The sequence below is a fragment of the Microchirus variegatus genome (genome assembly GCF_963457635.1).
Source record: "Microchirus variegatus genome assembly, chromosome: 19".
Taxonomy (NCBI): domain Eukaryota; kingdom Metazoa; phylum Chordata; class Actinopteri; order Pleuronectiformes; family Soleidae; genus Microchirus; species Microchirus variegatus.
Genome location: NC_139820.1, coordinates 10,673,855 through 10,686,363, shown reverse-complemented (window position 1 = coordinate 10,686,363; position 12,509 = coordinate 10,673,855). Strand labels below are relative to the sequence as shown.

At 41.2% G+C, this 12,509-nt stretch overlaps 1 protein-coding gene across 1 annotated transcript in view; it reads right to left on the bottom strand.

The window, feature by feature from the left end:
• LOC310940723 (testis-expressed protein 2-like) overlaps positions 1-12,509 on the bottom strand; it is a 34,509-nt gene that overhangs the window by 9,355 nt on the left and 12,645 nt on the right. Inside the window, exons 3-8 of the mRNA XM_083905713.1 lie at positions 7,152-8,706; positions 5,760-5,960; positions 5,295-5,625; positions 4,741-4,982; positions 4,464-4,625; positions 3,911-4,010 (exon numbers count right to left, since the gene is read on the bottom strand). Coding sequence (XP_083761839.1) covers positions 3,911-4,010; positions 4,464-4,625; positions 4,741-4,982; positions 5,295-5,625; positions 5,760-5,960; positions 7,152-8,681 — 2,566 coding nt within the window. The 5' untranslated portion in view covers positions 8,682-8,706. The remainder of the gene's footprint in view (positions 1-3,910; positions 4,011-4,463; positions 4,626-4,740; positions 4,983-5,294; positions 5,626-5,759; positions 5,961-7,151; positions 8,707-12,509) is intronic.

Sequence of the window (12,509 nt, the reverse complement as noted above, 5' to 3'; positions counted from 1 at the left end):
TACATCTTCTTCAAATATTATATAATCTGTAAATAACTCAGAATGTCCCTAGGCCTACTTGTTCCCAGTTTTGCCATGGCTGGCCACATGTACCATTATGCCAGATCTTTGCCAATACACAGCCCAAGTGCAAGGTAATAGCAGGACAGAGGCAATTGCTTTGTTGATACGCACACAACACACACACACACAGTTGGAGAGGTTCATCGATCCATTGTACTCAGCATGCTTGTTCCAGGAAGGAGCAGGGTGAGACAAGGAGGAGGCTGAACTTGAGATGCCTGGAGGACACAGCCACTGTAACACCAGTGGAAATTTCACAAGGGAAAAACTGAGCTGACCATATGTACTGGAAGTATTCAAACTACCACCTAAAGGTAAAATATCACATTGATCACACGAAAGCACAACACAGAAGAGGAGAGGAAAACAATGATCAGTAAACGCCTTCAGTTATCTTTAACCTAGTTGAGCCTCTTTCTTGCTTCCTCCTGCCTCTCACTTCTAAGAAATACAGGAAGTGTGAGGTGCTTTGCTACTTTAGATTGACAGTTGACAAATCAACTGCAATCATTTTTAAACAAATTCAAAACATTTGCAATCATCGAATTCAAGCACATGCCCTGATTGTATTTAGAGTGTCTACTGAGATGTGTTTTGCTTGTAACTGATCAGAGAAATGCATTTCTGCCATCTCAGTTGCAGATGCAATCAATGCCTGCTCTCATTTTAGGGTTATGCGAGTGCTGCAGTGATAAAAGAGAAGCAGTGACTCAAAGAACAGGAGGGAGGAGATATATTGTCGCTACAGAGTGAGTAAGGGCACAAAGAGGAAGATGATATGAAAGGGAATGCGAGGGGAAAAGAAAACTGGGAAGAGAGCAGGAGACCATACATGTGACAGAGATGAAAAGACAAATCTGTGACAGAATCTAAGGGAAAAATGAGAAAAGCAACATGACAGGCAGCGAGGAAAAGCTCATCTGTGATGCATGTCTGAAAGCTCATCGGAGGATTTCTCAAGAAATTGCTCACAAAGCTGCCCCAGCTCAAAACTGGAGCAGAATTAAGCCATATTTACACTTTGCTGCTCCTCACTTTTGATAACTGTCACCTGACAAAAGTTACATTTTAAATGTATGCTGCAGAGAAAGGTCTGTCTGTGTAATTAGGTTATTATTTTCCACACTTTCTTAATGGATGGGGACGGTTTCTGAGTTCATTTTTTACCGAGAGGACAAGGACAATGAGAGCGCTAGACATTAAGGTAGTCAAAGTGGCCTTAAAACAATGATGAGGGCAAGATGTTTTTTTTTTCCTGCCAGAAGATGAAAGGCTACCTTTTTCATATTATACAGTTACTACTATTTACAATGCGTGACTACATATTAAGGTGACATATGTTAATTCTACAGGTGCTCAACACAACAAAAGTGTCAAATGCCACATATCTTTAGTCTATTTCGGTCACTCGTCACACTTGAAAGTGTCACACGACAGTATGCAATATTTAAAATATAAATAATTGTAGATTAAACCGTTATCAAATAAGTTCACACAATTCTGAGTAAGTCTATCAGCTCCACACCACTCTCTCCGTTTTTTACAATACACCTGTATTGTAAGAAACGCTTACAGCTCGCTTGAACTCTCGTGTCACCCAGTGGCATACCCACACTGCATGCAGGAAGGTATTTATTTTATGTGAAGACCAATGGAGGCAAGAGTAACATTGCACTAGTAAAACAGGCTGGTTGCAAACAGGTAGGGGTTTGACTGAAACACAAAAAAGTGCCACCAAAATAAATAAAGTAAATTCCCCACAGGTTACATACTGCAGCTTTAAGCTGGAAACTGAAACGACGGGTTAAAACTGAGATCCCTCACAAACTAAGCCATGTAAACTGAACCTTGATTTCTGCAATCCCCAAATAACCATAAGATCTGCTAAAATTCTTAAGGTCACACTTCTCGAAACAAGTCTTTTGCCCTGTGACATGTTTGAGTTCACAATATCTTTGGTAAAAGCGATTCCTGCGCATGAATCGAGGACATGCGTCTTTTCACAACACTTGCAGCTGACCAGTAAACACCAAACCATGTGCTGAGCAGTGTTATTACTGGTCAGACAGTGTCAGCAGCTGTAGAGGAAGGAAAAGTGCATCCTCTATTCGACCAGCTGAGAGACAAGCTGGAAACAAGCATTTCTCAGGTCTCGAGTGTACTGCTGCCTGACAAGCTGAGTGGGTGGAAGTGCACGTTACACCACAGCATGAAGCACAATAAAACTCATTTTGTACTTACTGAATGGAACAGTACTTGTTGTTATTGGTTATGGCTCCAACTATTATTCACTTGTGTTCCACTGAATAAATACATACGCTTATTTTCCACAGCAATTTAGTGTTTAATGACATGTTCAGTCTTTTTTTGTTATTGTGTTTTCTGTAATTTTTGTCATGTTTTCACTATTGTTTCCACAATAATTGAGTTTTATTAATGTTTCTATATTTTTGTTTTTGACTTCTTGTTTGGTTTTACCCATATTTGTGTTTTTATTCTGTGCTTCTCACTGCAAGTCAAGTTACCCAATCCAGGATGAATAAGGTACTGAACTTAACAATGTACAGCCTTTACTTCCCCATTGCTGTATTTCAAAGCAAAATGCCATTGATATGGATTGATAAGGCCCTGATAACAATAAAGTAAAAAAAAAAATCACAATTCTGTTCTTGTAGTCCTCGCATTACTGTAATAAAGACCAATCATTGTACCGGACTTATTTACGAGTGTACACTTCACTAACCAACCTCTTTATGGTGATTACAACCCTCTCTACTCCACTCCACTTCAGGTAATGTGTGCTTTGATGAAAGAGAGGACAGCAGAGGGTGTGATGCTGCTCTCTGTCAGACCCATGCAGTTATAGCCTCACTATTATGATCCTACCAGTAACAGCATGAAGTCTGATGAAAGAATGGGAGCAGTGGGCAGCCATGAGACAAAATGTCACTTGAAACCATGTGTGTGCAGCGGATTGCAAACGTGTTCAACCCATTTGGCATGTATTCTACTCCTTTGTACCGTAAAGACATGACTAGCAGTTTGGATTGCTGACCTTTATCACAGGAACGTCATCTATGCTCACTCTGGCACTAACCATTTGTTCTGCTGGACAAATACAATTATTTAACCCATCTCTAAGTGAGTAATTACAGCACTTTCCAGAGATATAGATATTAATCTTGGTTGTGATGTGGGATAATTTCTATAATCATAAAAAGAGGCTTGGTGATCATTTTAAACAAATCATCCAGTCAAGCTATGGTTAGTCACAGTGATTTGTGTCACAGAATGATGTAAAAATGATCAAACACCATGTTTACATATGTGTAAAGAGGGAGTGAGTACTTGTTTGAACTAGGTGACATTTACTTTGAGGTTGCTGCATGTGTAAAACAGCAGAATTGTCACTAACAGGAATTTCATTCGTTTTTGAAATGCATTATTTTACAGAGTTGTCTCTGTAGTAAGTGTGCATACATGTACTCTGACTAGAGGCTAAAGTACAAGCTCATAACCTCCATTTCACAACTGATTTCTTGTGGTAAAGCTGACATCAATTCCACATGAGAAAACTCCCTGACGAATGTGTGTCATGATAGATTATTGGATAGTTGTGTTTGTCTTTGTTATCTCACACTGCCAACTGGCCAGTGTAGAGGTGTTGTTCTATCAAACATAGCCATCACTGAGGTAGGTGTTTGCACACTGCACGATAAATGGAGTCATTTGAAAAAACTGAATAGAGTGATCGAATGGTTGAGGGATTAGTGACACCAGCACCCACTGTGAGCATGTGCCTGTGTGTACAAATGCGTACTGATTGAAATCGAGTTCTCTCTCTTACCGCGATAGTCAACAAAAGGCTTGGATGCCCCAAGGATTCTGGGAGTAGCTGAGCCCATGTCCAGTTCTGTCAGGGTTAACTCGTTCATGAAGTAAGGCAACTGGGTGGGGGGGAGACAAGCGCACATATGAGCACAGCACACTGCACATGAATAATTGATCTGCAAGAATATGATATAACAAAATTTGCGAAACAATACCAGTACATGTATTCACACAATGCCTGGATGATATGCTGCCTGGTGCTTTACTGTCATCTAGCTGTACCTCAGTCCCTTGTGAAAAGAACACAGCTTGTTCCAACACCAGGTCTACAATATTATCTGCAGCTATAATGTAAACACTCGCAGTGACCATAATCCGTTACAAGATGCAGCAAAATAAAGGTTGGCCTGAGGGAAAAGATCACTCGGCAGCAAAAGGATAAAGAGATGGTGTGTGCATGTGTGTGTGCCTAGTCACATGTTTTCAACAGGAAGGTAAACAATTCACTATTTCTACATTTCACACCAGTTTAAAAAGGAAAATTCTGCTGTGGGCTTTGCTCCACTCACCCGTATCTTACTGAGCTTCATCTGAATCTTTTTGGAGACCAGTTCAACCCAGTGTGGCTCGTTCAGAAAGTCCCAAAACACCCGACCAAGAGCTGCATTCACCCAGGCAACGGACTCCTCCTCTCCCTGGGGCTGCACCTGAGCTGATGTGGTGTTCTGAAGCTAAAGACACAGCAGGCAAGAATGAGACACAACAGCAGCCATTTGTAATTACACTGCTTAAAATTGTATCATTTAAAAAGGTGTTTAGTACTAATAGCAGAAAGGTAAATGTTACCTTCTTATCAGCTCCAGGGCTGCTCTGAGGACTCTGGACGACAGGACTGGCAGTTGAAGGAGTGACGGTTGCCTGTTCTGGCAGCAAAGTGGCCATGTAGACACTGTAGTCCAACAACGGCTTGGTTTTCGCGGCGCCTGCTGCTGCTGTTGAGGAGACGGGTGAATCCTTGGGCCTGGGCTGAGATAACAGTGCTTCGTCCAGACTGCTGCGGCTGCTGTTGCGTCTGTGAGAGATCGGAGCTGTGGGAAACAGAAAAATATTAGCAGGCTGTAAGGAACCACAGTTTTCATCGTTTGCTTTCTACCATAATGCGAGTGAGCCAAAAAAAAGGCCCGTAGCCCGTCTCTATATGACTATGAATCTGCACTGCCACATAAAACAATGTATAATCAATAAAAAAATAAATGTACTCATACGAAAAAATATTAAATATTTATAAACTTTCACAATTCAATAAAATACCATTCAATTAATCAGCCAATGCTGACAATAAAGAAATGGCAACATTAGGCCATCAGTCTAACTCTAGTGCAAACATCAGCTTTGCTCACCAGTCTTGATTCCTGTAAAACTTGTTGTTTTCCTCAAGTCCACCTTGAGTTTGGAGGCCAGAAGAAACCGCTGGAACCACTCCTCCTTCTCCCTTCCCGTCCTTCCAAACAGATACAGGGTCAGGTCTCTACTGGAAGAAGGCAGTGATCCACGCTCATGTGCTGCACCACTGCCTTCTCCTCTGTCCTTTAGACCCGTGCCTTCATTAGCTTCACACCGGTCGCCCTCAGCCTTCGAAATGAAGTCATCCTGTTTGCCGAGCTCAATGCAGATGGGGTATTTTTTGTTCCATACACGCTTCCTGGCCAAGTTCTGAGGCATTAGATATACCTAAAACCATGAAGAAGAAGGTAATTTTTGCCATTTACTGTTGAATTCAGTAGATAATAGCATCAACATTGTTCATCTTAATGAGAAATTTCACCGACATTCAACAAGTAAACATACTACACAATGTGGCATACTTTGCAGTTGGTGAGGTCATAGATCTTCTGACTAATGTAGGTGACATCAGGCTTTGGTTCATTGTGCACGGCACGGCGGGCAATGTTGTGGTTGGGTTTTGACAGACGAATGATTGACCCTTCCAGTCGGACATAGACCGAGTGTGTCAGTGTGGCGTGGTACGTCTCTGGGTCATAGTTTGATATCTCATTTATCCAGCCCTGGGGAAATAACAAATCCATGTTACATAATGCAAATTCTATTTCAAGAAATAATGTCTAAAACAACCTTAGTACACTTCCCCCAATAGCTACTTCTGTTCATGAAAAATGCAGTTGTTTTTTTTCTGTTTAGGGTTAGGGTTGCTTTCGACTGTTTGAACAACTACAAACATGCCTGGATAATGAGGACACTGTAAATATCTGCTCACAGTGTGTTGTCACCCGTATGACATGTTTCCACGGTGACAGAAAAGGTTAGCTGTCGCTTTCTATGAACTTCACACTGTTAAGAGTGATCCGTTGCCTTTACATGTTTGCACAGCTTTGTTGTCACTTGCTTTCTCCGAGTGAGTTTTCAGTGCATTTGGCTCCATTGAAGATGCACTAACTTGTCAGCCATTCTGTCACTAGTGTAAATCTGTCAAAGAAATGAGCCTGTTAAATTGCATTTAAGCCTTCATTCAAAGCATGCCACACATTCAATATATTTTCTCAGCCATTAGAAGTCAGATCACAAGTGATCAATTTGGAGATAGATGTACATCTAATTTGTTAAACAATGTTTTGTGAACTGCTCCACTGTCAAACTGTGTCGAGCAGACGGAAACAAACATGTGCCAGTGTTTGGGTTTTGCTCATAATTAAGGAATGGATAGGTAGTGTCTTTTTTCACCACCTTGCAACATGACTGCCAAAAGACACGTGTGGTGGGAGATGCAGATGTGACAGTAACCAGTAGGCAAAGCTGACATCTTTAAAGACGTGCAATATGCTCACCCTAGATATGGAATGATAAAAATGTAATGTTCTGGTTATCTTGAGCAAGTTACTGCAATTGTAAAAAAAACAAATGTGCCTTTAAACATGTTAAAATTACTCTAAAACATAATGAAATACTAATGATTTTCCCCATTTATAATCGTCCTTATAATGTAAATTCAACACAATCAATTAATGCTCATGCATGTTTGCAGTAAATTTGTAATCGCCCCATACCCAGTTGGCAACCCCATGGGTTTGAGCCTTGTCAGCAAATTTTAAGATCTGAGTATTTAAGCAAACAGAAAGTCCCTTATTTTATAGATTCAAGCTGCAGAGGACCGGAGACAGAGGGGTTAATAGTTCCTGCAGCAGCACAGAAAATATAAAAAAAATTCTAAAATAAATCCAAAAACAGACAAATTCACCAACCTTATAAATTTCTGGTTCTTTAATGTCCAACTTGGTCTGATTCCACAGCTTCCGATGGTTTGTGGAATGTCGAAAACCACCAGAAGCTTTTGGACCCGTCAGCCACACGACCCCAATGGCTAAAAGAAATCCAAGTCCAATCCCGAGCAGCATTCCGCCAATATAACTTGGCAGAGGTAATACAAAATAGCCATAAACCATTACAGTAAGGAAGATTAGAGTATAGTGTGGAACACTAGGTATCGACACAATACTTTCAGATTCATCTTCACTGCATGGTTCACTACAGCCACTTAGTGGCACTTTAGCTTGACCGACAGTTCCAGCATCCTCAGTGACATCACTGTCCATGCCAGTGTAAGTTTCAGAGTTTTCACTGTACAGGATGCAAAAGTCGTCATCCTCCTGTTTGGCAAGAGCAGACATAGAGCAATTTTCCAAAGACATGGAAATTAATGATTGCTTGCCGGGGCTCTTGATCAAAGTGGAAGGAGCCGATGATTCAAGTAGCGCAGAGGTCTCAGTGATTGTGCTCTCATCATCCCAGTCACCTCCTTCTTCCTCCTGGATGCAGTAATTGTTGTTGCTCTCCAGTTGACCATTGACATCAATAATGTTAGAGAGTTCTGTGGCACTGACAGAGAGGGCCTTTGGCCTGTAGATGCTTCCGCTAACTAAGCTGCTACTCTTTTCATCCATGATCTTACTCAGCAGTTGGAGCGGTTCAGCGATGACTTCAGAGAGACGACGCTTGGTGTCTTCAATTCGTGCCTCGACATCTGAAACTTTGAAGAAGCTGCGGCTATCTGTCGAGGTTAATGGAGAGGAAGGAGCAGTTTTTGAATCACTGGCTGAAGACATGGTAGCAGACGGCATGCGGGACTGTGTGAATTGCTTGAAGAGTTGCAGGTTAAGTCGAGGTTCTGGAAGACGGTACGATGTGGAGGTCGACGCGGAGTCCTGTGAGGTGTCTGAAGATAAGGACTTGACAAAAGACTTCATGAGTTTCCTATGTCTTACTGTTGGTGCAGGAGCAGAAGAGACACCATCACGAGACTCGGCATCAGATGAAAAAGACTTAACCAAACTTAGAAATGGTTTTTCAGTGGATGGAAAGCTTAAAGATTTAGTAGGAGAGGAGTTGGCCATTGAGCCTTTTTGCTCAGCACTATTCGATGACGTTGGTTGTGTGGGAGAACTGTTAATGTGATGTGCATTCATGGGAGAAACATTGGATGAGTCAGGATTGACGGCAACCTCGGCTGCAGAGTCCAGTGCAACACCTTCAAACATCTCCTCACTTGCTTCCAAGGCTGTCACAACATTTGAGTCATCCTGAGCAGCTGAGGTAGTGGAGACAGTTGAAATGTATAGCTCTTCCGCCTCCTCCTCTTCCTCCTTCCCAAAAGCAGAGAAGTGGATGGTGATGTTCTCCTTTGATAGCGATCGCTGTACATGGAGCTTGGGGGCCACGGCAGGTGGCTGTTTCGAGTGAGCGCTCTCTGCATGGCTAGGATGCCGGCTGGTCATTGCAGTGCTCCCACTGAGTGGCAGTCTGCAAAGAAGAGGGGACACCAGATTAGTTTTGATAATATTAAGTATGTCAAATAACAATTCAACTGACAAACAAAAATTGTTGGCTACAATTTTCTAAGTCAGAAAATAAATTGACTTGTTCCAATTGCTGAAGTGTCTGCCTAGATTCTTATTCAACCATAGGGTGTGTGGGCAAGATGGATAAATTACATATGAATTCCAATGAATTCCACAAAGAAGAACACAACACAGTAAACAAAGAGCAACAATGGAGAACATCCAGCATTCCATGTTGTTTCTTATTGGCATGAGGCTGTTTATCACAATAAGAAGACGAGCATTGTTCGAGAGAGGGCTGCATGGAAAAACACCAGATTTTAACCTTTACGAGCTGTGCCACTGTCCATGGTGCCTCAACGGAAGGGTACCAAAGATTGGTAAGAACAAAAACTTTACGATGTTTGACGATGAAAACGCAAATAACTGTGTGACACACCGAACTGAACTGGACTGAAAAACAGGATTAGTTGAGGAGGTGTTGAACTATGTGTAATAAAGCATTGTTTTAAGGTCCATGTATGGGGGAAACAGCATGCAGTTAGTCATTAGGTTAAAACAGTAGGAAGATCATGGGAGTGGGAGATGTTACTTAAAACTGAGAAGTGTTTTGTTCGTATTTTGTCACTGTTACAAATATTCATTTTAAAGACTGTTTACAGTCTACAATGTGTACACTGCAGTCTGGAAAAATATCAATCCAAGTGATCTAATTAAATCTCTTTAGCCAATTTATATGGAACTACACCTGCCTATAACACACGGTTACTGACTATAAAACAATATTTGTGAAACCATGGAGACTCAAAATCTCCTGGTTTGATAATATGCACTCATGGAGACTGGAACATAACAGAGAAGCTGGCGCTTACAGTTGGTGGGGTCAAAGATGTGGGAGATGATACTGTATGTCAAATTGTCAAAAGACTATCTCATATGTCAATATATTTCTGAGTCACACCACCAACCCATTTCCAGACACAAATGTTCATTTGCATGTGCGAGTGTGTGGGTGCTCACAAGTGGAGTGTTGTATCGTTCAACCAGTTTGGTTGTGTCACACTTCCGTTCAGCAGTAATGAGGCATCTTAAATCACCAGAAATACTAAATAACACTCACAGTGCACGTCCAATCCGACTCACCACCTGCTGACACTTTACCTTCCACAAACTACAATTAGCATAATCAAAGAGCCCAATGTGGTGTGTTCAAAAATAGGGCAGCTTGGCTAAAACAAGAATCAGGACTAATGAGGGGTATGAAATATGCAGCCTTGACAACAACACTGACATTTGGACAGAAATGGTAATGAGAAAGCTGCATGTGTAGCTGCATGTGCTTGCATTTTGAATGTTTAAATTACATAACAGACTTGTTTTGTGACTATCCTAAACCTCTGTCAACAAACAGAGGATTGAAGCTGGGCAGAGAATGTGGCAAAACCGTGCCACAGAGGTTCCGAGTGGAAATCTGGGGTTATCCCTTATCTCATACCCATAATGCATCAAACTAGACCGTTTCGTCCAAACCCGTTTGGTTTCTTTCACACCAGAGGAACCGTACCAAAGTAGGGCAGATAAAGCGGTCCACCAGTTGATTGACAAGGATTGTGCATTTTCCTACCTAGCAACCCAGTGTAATGCAAAGCTTTGTGCTTATGAGGGACAGGAATTCTTAAGCCTTTGCTGCATACTTAGCCATTCCCAACAAACAATTCAAAAGGTGTTACTTTAAGGCAAACAAATTTTTGGAAAAAAACATACCAAAAAAAACCATATGAACATATTCACGTATGTAGCGACATAACACAGCTAAACAACTGCTTCCCTCTACATATACATGAAATCCTCAAATTGTAAAAATAGCATAATGATAATAACTTGTTGACAGACTGGATGCAGACTAAACTTGACCACACATTGTCACATGGTCACAACAGAGCAAAACCCCATTCAGGCATTCTGCCAGTCACCTCTGCCCACAGCTAGTCAGCCTCCAGTCAGCAGCTCCACAATGAAGTCATTCTATTGGATCAGTGATTGGACACAGATTTAATTTTAACATTTGAAAATCAAAAGGGCCAAACACTCTTTGCCAACAGCACATTAGGATTAGTGATATGGTGGGAAAATGTACTACGTGTTTGTGTGTGTGGTCTGAAAGCCGACTCTGTTTCTCAGTTGAAAACTACAGTGATGGAACAAACACTGGCATGTACTGTGGAGCGACTTGTTTATGCATTTGGTCATCTTGTGGAGTGTATACTGTATGAACACACCGTCACTGAAGTTCCCTGTGTGTATTATTTTCTAGCCTACAACTTGAACAAGGGAGAGTGAGACCCTGCCATTAATGCTGATGAAGCAAATTACAGGAACAAGCCAGGCTCATTAACTCTGGTGTTTTGCACATACAGATGTGTTCACACCTCTCTTCTGCAAGCAGCCGACACTGGTGACACTGGTGATGAGAAGAGACTTTCAGCTTTTACACACATGAAAGACACCCATGTGAATGACCTGAGCAGCTATTCACAGCTGTAAATATCTAAATCTAATATTTTACAAACATATCATTCAACTGTGTGACGTTTCAAAACAGATGATAATCTGTAGAACAAGAGAGAAGTATTGGGTTTTCAAAAAACAAAGAGATAAGTGTGAAACGGCACACCGAGAAGTAGGGATGGGAACCGCAGAGAAACTATGGTAAATGAAACATGAGCCAGCATAATGATAATATCACAATACAGACTCTGTGATAAAGGATAAACTGCAAGACAATCATAAAACAATACATTGTGATATCCGTCTACCTGATGAATAGAACATGTACCAGTGTAACAGTACATATAACAGTATTAAGAGCAGGATTTGAAGGAGACAACTGAACATCATTATTCTATTATTAATTCTTGCTTTGGGAAGTTTGATTGCCTTAGAGTGGCATATTGTTTTTATTAAAATGTAAATATTTGCCACCAACATATAGATAACACACTCACCCAAGCCAGGACAATGATACATTGCCATGATGATATATTGTTGTTAATGTCACATCAGTAGTTTCCCCCATACCCAGTGTCATATGTTCTGGTATGGGTATGTTACAGATGCAACACAAAAAAATGGGAACATCTCAGAACTTCACATCATATCCTAGCCTGTACGACTTCTTTAAGGAGCCTTGTGGCGTTATCTTACGGAAAAACAAACATTTTATTTACATTAGGTTTGGATGGGTGGGGAGGTGAGTTAACAGCACTTTCCCCTCCTTCAACTTCAACATCCATAAAATGCTCAAGGCACCCAACAATCCCTGAAGAGATGCCTAGCAAATAAAGTACTAGCAAACACCAAGAAAAACAAATACATAAAAAGACTAGGGCTGCAGCATTCAATGGTGTGGTTGTGTGTCACAAATTGCCAAGTTTAACAGAGCCTGAGCTATGATTCATTTAATAATTCACCAGGTTCATTTTTGATGCATCTTATTGTATATCAACCCCAACAACACAGACCCAGAACCTTGAAATGTCACAATTTAGTCAAGTTAAGGCCAAACACTCTAAATATTTTTCCTGTGTGGCTTAGCATACACTTTCCCACCAAGTTTCATACATCTGGCTAATTCCTACATCGTGCTATTCCTGAAAACACACTTTTGGCCACTAGACTGCACTCTTCATAGACAAAGACTCGGGAACAATGTCATATCGTAATTTCCCCATGTCCTGACGTGCACACTGAGATTTGTAGGCTTTC